At 32.9% G+C, this 8394-nt stretch overlaps 1 protein-coding gene across 1 annotated transcript; it reads right to left on the bottom strand.

Moving 5' to 3' along the window:
• Positions 1-981: 981 nt before the first annotated feature.
• Positions 982-7248, bottom strand: LOC115703953 (poly [ADP-ribose] polymerase 2). Its single transcript, XM_030631183.2, has 18 exons — positions 7014-7248; positions 6647-6926; positions 5903-6024; positions 5716-5797; positions 5199-5434; positions 4720-4846; positions 4457-4512; positions 3454-3527; positions 3209-3255; positions 2989-3038; positions 2775-2837; positions 2584-2664; positions 2353-2463; positions 2165-2240; positions 1877-2019; positions 1602-1675; positions 1359-1464; positions 982-1220 (listed from the first exon to the last, which is right to left on the bottom strand). Exons 1-18 carry the CDS (start codon positions 7095-7097, stop codon positions 1128-1130), a joined length of 1905 nt encoding a protein of 634 aa, XP_030487043.2. The 5' UTR covers positions 7098-7248; the 3' UTR covers positions 982-1127.
• Positions 7249-8394: the final 1146 nt, after the last annotated feature.

Genomic DNA, 8394 nt, shown 5'->3' on the forward strand with positions numbered 1-8394 from the left:
CTAAAGAATTTATGGTGTGTTAGGCCTTGTAAAAATCAAGAAACTCTATTGTTTGGAAGAACAAAGTTCTCACTACAGCAAACGTCTTAACATCAGCACGTATAACTCTTGATCATTAGATTAAAGCTCAAGATAATAGATTTCTATCATCCATTCATTTTTGCAATAGTGATAATAGGCTGAGCTATGGACTACACTTGGTGCAAATACAATTAAGATAAATATTGATGCTACTACGTTTGCTAGTGACAACAAGTTTGGATACGGTATGGTTGCAAGAAACGACTCAGGAATACTTATCGATGCCAAAGCCGATTGTTGTACCGAGACTTTTTCTCCCGAAGTTGTTAGTTGCCGAGATTATGGGTATTACAGAAGCATTAAGCTAGGTCAAAAGACATGGATGACAAAATGTTGAACTAGAATCCAACAGTTTAGTCTCTATTCAAGCTATTCGTAGTCACATTTCTCTTTCTTCTTTATTTGGGAACTTAGTTTAAGACTATCAATTTTTATTGTTATCTCTGCCTTTTGTTGAAATTCATTTTGTTAAACGTTCAGCAAACCACCTAGCACATGTTGTTAGGATGTCTCGATCTTTTTTTGAACGTAGCATTTGTGTGTTTAACACTCCAGCAACTATGCTGGACATTCTGTATTTCAAATACTAAATTCAATGAAGTTGTTATTTCTTCAAAAAAAAAAAAAAAAACTAATAAATTTATTTAGAAAGTATTGTTGAAAATATCCATAATTACAACTTTCATAGTTATGTAGAGTGTCAACAATCCCTTTTATTTTTAACCAAAATTCCTTTGATGAAACAAGATAAAATCATTATAATGTTTCCAAACAATTTGAGTAAACAAAATATTACAAATATCAATTTCAGTTTTTCCTCATTTATTTTGATTCTCATTACTACTCAGTAAACTTGCCATCAATAGTACAATGAAATAACATAAATAAAATATAACCTGATTAGGAAAATTTAACTTGCATTAAAAAGTCCCATATACTCATTTTGACCCAAAATGAAGACAAAAAGCTAAGCATTAGAACTACCATGCCATTTACAAGATAACAGTACATAAAATGCAGAGGTCCACTAACTGATGGACAAAGTTTCATTTCTTAAAATTAAAGTTCACATGAACAACATACCGCATTCTAATCTGCTCCACATTGTAAACTATGTACTCGTTATATAATAAAGCACCCTGCAATAAGAATATAAATCAGATCAGTTCAATCCAAGAGAAGAAAGCTCTTGAAAGATCTACGAATTGATCTGCAATTGACCAATTCCAACTACAGTATCATGTGAAGAATGGTGAAAAAATAATGGTGCTTAGTACCTCATGGTGTGGATTGTCTTTTGGCTTTCCTTCAGGAACTAAAACACCATTGTCTAGACACAGAGCTTTTGAGAGATCTGGAGCAGTTCGCCCAACGCCTTTTGTGCTGCCATATCAAGAAGAATATATAATCCGTCAAAGTACCAAGAAGAGATGTTCTCGTAATATAATCGGTAATAACTGTAAAATAAGCATGAGACAGAATATGTAAGCAATCCAAGAAAAAAAAATTGATAAACAAACCTTAGCTTTCCCTCTGGCAGCTTATCAGCATCATATTTAGCAGTTCTAAGCTCGGCCATGTCACCAAGTGCAACCTTGAAAATTTCACAGTCCACAACCATGAGAAAATGGAAAAGATGGACAAATATGATGGTCAAACAGGAACTAAAAACATAGGAAAATTATGTAATATATAATGTGATGTAAAATTTGTTTGCTCCCACTTAATAAACTTAAATATGATAGATCTTATGATATATTGTAGTCTAATCTTATGATATACGTAGAAAGGCAACCTCACACAAAAGCAGCACACCAGATGATGTACTGTGGGAAGCGTAGCAATAATTCGCACTTTTTGAGAACATGTCAGCAAAGTAAACCCCCTTTCCGAACATGTAACCAGTTACAGGTGCTTCAGGTGGAGCAATGCGCAAACCTAGAATGTCAAAATTCATGTTTTAATTAGAAACTTTTCAGCAGGTAATGAAAATACACCATGCATAGTTATACAAACACAAGAGACAACAAAACAGAGTATATTTAAGAGTATAAGAGTAACAGTAAATAAAATAAAGGATCACCTTGGGATAAAATTCCAGTCCAATTTGTGAGCCTGGAACCATGCCATAATAACATTCTATTTTTGGTACTTGCAAACTGTGTGCAAGAGGGAAAAAGAGAGAACACTTAAATCAGCTTAAATTTAAAAATAGTAAGGACAATACAGGTAATTTTATATCACTTAAATTGTGCAAGATAAACAAATTACCTTACTGAAACGGTCAACTTCGTCATCTCTTGATACCCTGAACAAGTGGACAATATCTACCGTATAATTTGAATGTGTTTTTGCATGAGTGTTCTGCATATACTTTGCAATCTGAAGCCATTGGAAACAAGATTAGGGAACTAAACATTCAGAAATAGAGCAAGCAATATAAATTTTTCTCTAATTTTCTAGACTTTTTATGAATATAGGACGATTTAAAATATTAAATACCATATTGAATTCATCACAATCACAATCAAGCGGAGTCAGTTCACAACGAAGGCTTTGGTACTGAGAGTACAGTGGATCTTCCTATAAGAACGACAGGACCATAAATAATTAGTGGAACTTCTGAGTGGTTCAAAAAAATTGTTGGAACAGAACAAGCTATAATTTGTGAATAAAGACCATAGAAGATTTACCTGACAACCGATGTCATCCTTCAACAATTTTGTTGCCACCTCAATTTCACTTAGTGCTTCAACCTTCAATTGGATAAAGTTAGGAACACCTCTTAAAAAATAAAAGTAGCCAAAATAAGTGTAATAATGTCGCATATATAAAGTTGAATGAGGCAGCTCCTCTAAGGAAAAAGAAAACCAATGAAACCAATAAAAATAAAAGGAAATAATTTACCATTTCTATCTTGTTTTTCAACTTCTGAGGGGTGTCAATTACAAAATCACCTGTCATCAGAATTAGTCTATATGAGCTTACTAAAAAAGAGAAAACAGCATGCAGTGTCACAAACATATGTACATATATATACAGAGAGAGAGAGAGAGAGAGAGAGAGAGAGAGAGAGAGAGAGAGAGAGAGAGAGAGAGAGAGAGAGAGAGAGAGAGAGAGAACTAACGCATTTTTTTAAATCCAAAATCATGAGGAATGATGGTGTAAAATTCTCTGCAGAAACCAGATGTTAAATATATAAATTAAGACTTATATGAAGTAAAAAAAATTATAAAGTTTCTCGAATAACAGGAAAAATGTCAGCAACATGACATGTAATGGCTGGCAAGTTAGAATAAGAAAATCATAGCCAGGCAGACAATCTAAGAAAACACCATTCCAAATTATTAAGAGAACAAACAAAAAACTTACCCGCTTAACTGCTCCAGCAGTCTCCTATTTGACTGTCCAATCACTTCAGCAATTCTTTTCAGAACTTCATAGCCCTACACGTCAAAAGAAAAGACTCGTTAACATTAAAATTAATGAGTATTTGATCAGTAACAAGCAAATAGTGTTTTTCAGGTATTTCATCTCACATGGCTCGCTGTAAACAATAGAGGAACACTAAGATCTTTCAGGGTACAGATTCAAAAGAGGCTCAGATATGGAAGAAACAAAAATCTGGTAGCAGTTCAGTCCTTTAAGACAAGGGCTTTTAGTGTATTTTCTTTTAACAATGTCCTTTGAGAGTGGGACCTTTGGTTGTAATTCTAGATGATCCATTGACATCCTCTTTAAAGATGTTACCTTTATAATCTTTCTTAAACCTTTTGGTTGCTTCTATTTTGTCCAATGCAATTTTCATTTCTTAAAAAAAAATACAAAGAATTACTGCAAATTCGAAAGAAAAATGATAATGAAGACAAAAACATTACGAGAGATAGTAGAAAGAGAAAGGGGAACCATGATAGACACTATATGTCACATGACCATATTTTGCAAGAAATTAATGATTATAATCCTTAGGAACCTCAATTAGCCTGCAAGGCTGCAACCACAGTTGGCCAGAATTTTATCTCTGAGCAGATAGTTGAGGGTAAGATATTAAATAACGAGACACTAGGGAAATTCAAGTTCCTTATTTGCAACTTGATGGAAAACTTTTATAGCTGAAAATACTGGCAAACATTTTAATTTTTATCATCTTACAAGTCCTACTATAAGACTATCTGGTATTTAACTTACAGTGAGTAGCTTCTATTATATTTATATACCCTAAGACACTCATCACTTTAATTTTGAGCATTTTTTGACCACCAAACAAAATCCTTTCGAAATAATAATTTCATGAATGGAAAGAATAAAATGCAATACTCCGAAAACTATAACTCAAATATGATAAAGAGAGGATTAAAACACAGGGAATGCATACCTTCAAAATTGTTGATTTGCTTAGTTTACCAAGAGGCAATTTATCAGCATTGTATCCTATAATAAAATACCAAAAATATGTAAAGAATACATGTACAAAAAAGAAAGAAAAAAATTAGGAGAGACAAGATCCAATCAAGTTCTAGTGAATCAAAGAAACTGGGGATAAAAAGAAAAACATCCAGTTGACCATTGCCCATAGTTTAATTATCACAAGTCATGACCGTAACATAATTGCAGAAAATTATTAGCTGAATCACAAACCTATTTCCATCATTTGCTGTCTCATCATGCTGACATTGCAAATCAGAGATATAAATTTGGCAACACGTGCCTCAAGTTTGGTATTCCGGGGGTGTGCTTGGATAGCAGAGACAGACTGTTCTTTCACCTGATAAAGAATTAACAGGGATCAAGAAACAATAGAGAAGATAACATCTCCTCCCCGCCACACAAACTCACTTCCCAGCGTGATTTGGGAACAAGCTCTTCATTCAAACAAAATTAACCAAGTTTTAAATGTCCTAAAATTAATGAGAACAAAGCTGAAGAGTAGTTCTTCTGATAAGTACATTCACAAATGCTGTCCTTCCACAAAAATAACTGTCTTTAAAGTTTTTAGTAGAGATTTCTTTATTATAATTAAGAGAGAAGATGGTTTCCAGTTACTTAACAAAATGAGTGTATTAAGACTCAAAAAAAAAAAAAATCAATATCAAAGAACTATGTGTCAAGAAACTTACACTTGATTCCTTTTCATTTTCACTGTAATCCATTTCTAACCAAGTATAGCTCTTTGGGTAAGAAAAGAAATCTTTCCGATCTGACCAATGATTCTTGGTCTTCGCGTGAAACTTTTGTTCAAATTCCTGAATGGCACTTTCTTGTGATGTGTAAGGGCCTTGTAACTTCTCTTGACCTTTTACACCTACTCTTCCCCATCTAAAATAAACCATGAATCTACCACCATCATCAGATTCTGCAGCAGTTTAAAAGAAATTCAAGTAAGATTGAGGTGAAAATGAAATGGAGAAAGGCACCAAAACTTAGAATATAACTGATAAATCAGCATAGGACATGAATGCATGTCAATACTCAATAAAAGAGGTAAATGTAAGTACTAAAGTCCAAGAAGTCAAAACACTAAAGCATTATATCAGCAACCCTACTATAGAAACTTGAAACTCAACTCTGCAAGACTGAATTGGAAACATCTTAAATAAAGTAAGTGAAATTTGATATTAGAGACAAAGTGCTAACCAAGAGCCTGGATCACATAGAACTTGTTATTATTATCTCCAACATTTGTCTGGTTCAACATGGCATCATAAATGTCATCTCCCTGTACGGAAACATAGGTCAGTCCAAAACTAAAACATAGAAGCTAAAAGAATAAAATTTGTAAAGATAAAAGAAGAAAGAAAAGAAAGCCAATGTCTAGACTTACTACTTGCAACACATGATACTGTGTTTTAATATTATCAGGTAGCCATTGATCCAATACAGCAGCACCCTTCTTGGTAGCAGTCATAATCTTCTCCTTCTTGCTGTTGTCCCCTTCTTTCTCAGCTGCAACCAGCAAACAAAAAATAAATTTTCAGTTCTAATATGGCAAATAAGTGAAAAGGAATATAACTAAACTAGGAATTAGCTAATTGGACTTCATGTTATTTCCTCATGAAGGGTAAAAATGAAAGGCAATCCCATGACAAGTCAGGTGTTGTCCTATAAATTAAGACTTATCTGATATAAAATTCTGGGCATAAACCAGATTTACCAATTTGAAATGCTAATTTGTTTTGCAGTTGTATTCATAATGGAGGTGTTGTGATCAATCTAAACATGACAGTCTCATTTTCATTGAAAGACTTCAAGTGAAGATTATTGTGTATGATGACTTAAAACACATTCCCTACACCTACATAGGTGCAACATGATAATCATAAATTCCTCGATTTAAAATGTGATATGATTGGTATACATGATAATCATATCACTCCCTACACCTACATAGGTGCAACCAATCATATCACATAAAATGTCAAACTGACTAAACAAAATGATGGCTTAAAATAGAGTGAGTGAGCAGACTATAAAATTGGCACAAATTCCTCTTTATGCTAAATTTTCTCAGAAACCAATCATATGACATAAGAATTTCCCGTGACTAAAAAAAAACAAGCTACCCTACCTTGTGGAACGCCACTGGAGCCCTTCTCTGAATCATCACAAAGCCTGGTAAGCAACTCTTTCTTCGACCCAGTTGAGGAAATGCCACGAAGAGCGGCTTGTTCACGTAATTGCTTAACACTCATTCCCCTAAACTCCTCAATGGCCGTAATTTTCTCAGGTTCATTTGAGTTTCCTTCCTCTTCCGAGTCCCTCTCCCTCTTATTTCCAATTGAATCACCATTTCCGTCTTGTAATGGCAGCTTGCTCTCTTGGCGAATGGCCGCTTCAAGTTTTCGAACCTACAATGGCACGACATAAACTTAGAATCCGAGAAATACATGCATATATATATATGGAGTACGAAAGAAAGAAAGAAAGAGTGAAACCAGGGTGGGCTTAATTCCGGTGGTGCTGAGACCACGTTTGGCCAGTTCAGTACGTAGTTCTTCTACTTTGAGCTTGTTCGCCATTGTCAACGGAGAGTGAGAGTGAGAGGAGGGAGGGAACTGTGAAAGCCGTTTAAAATGAAATGAAGTGAAAAGGACAGAAGCCGATTTCTCTATACGTCGACGTTTTTGTAATAAGCCTTAAAGCGTACCCGGCACTCTATTTGGGTTAGCTTCGCTTTGAATGAGAAATTTTTGTTAAAATTGATTTGAGTGTATTTTTTATAATATATTTTTTTTGTAATAATAAGTCTTAAAGCGTTCGGGGCACTCTTCGCTTGGAAGGAGATATTTTTGTCAAAATTGCAAGAATACTGTATTATGTATTATGTAATTATTTTAATTTTTAATTTGAGGATTATTTTAGAATTATACGAAAATAACAAAAAAAATTATAAAAATATTGTTATATGAAATTTTAAATAATTTTACGATTTTTATAAGGTTAATTAGCAATTTTTTTCCCTCGAATTTTGACATACACCAACTTATACTCCCTGAACTTTTTTGGCCGTTAAAAATTCCCTTGAACTATTGAGATTGTTAGATTTAAGGACTTTTGTCTAATTTCATTCAATTTTATTGTTTCAATTGTTTATGTACTATAACATGCTTCCCAAACTTTGATATCTAGCAAATTATGCCCTTCAAACTTTAATATGTACTAAATCATGCCCCCTGAACTTTCATCCATGTTAAGATTTTTTATTAAAATTAGACAAAAGTCCTTAAATTTAACAATCTTAATAGTTCAAGAAAAATTTTTAACGGCCAAAAAAGTTCCAGGGGCATGATTTAATACATGTCAAACTTCGGGGAGAAAATTGCTAATTAGCCTTTTTATAATTTTATTGACAAAAAATACAATTTTTTAATGTATTTTTATGTTGTACTTTTGTTAATTTATTGTTGATTTTTAGTTATTTGTATATTATTTTTTATTGTAGTTTTGATATTATTTTTTTGTTACTTTTATGTAATTTTTTTGTTATTTTGTTGTTGTTTTTATAAAAATTGTAAAAATGTAAAAAAAAAATTGAACGTAAAAATATAAAAAAACAAAAATTATAAAAAATAGTGTATTATGTAATTATCTCAATTTCAATTGTATATTAACACCAGCATGCCTTAGACATCGTGTCGAATAGGAGATTGTAAAAATTGAGCTATTTTAAAATAAAAAGTGGTTTTGTGATATTTTTACATCAATTTTTATTAGGGCTTGTCCTAGGCATAGGCGGGCTAGGCCCGCGCCTAGGGCCTACTCATTTTAGGAGTCCAAATAAAAAATATACATATTTTTTTAATAATTTTTAAACAA

This window comes from Cannabis sativa, chromosome X (genome assembly GCF_029168945.1).
Source record: "Cannabis sativa cultivar Pink pepper isolate KNU-18-1 chromosome X, ASM2916894v1, whole genome shotgun sequence".
NCBI lineage: Eukaryota > Viridiplantae > Streptophyta > Magnoliopsida > Rosales > Cannabaceae > Cannabis > Cannabis sativa.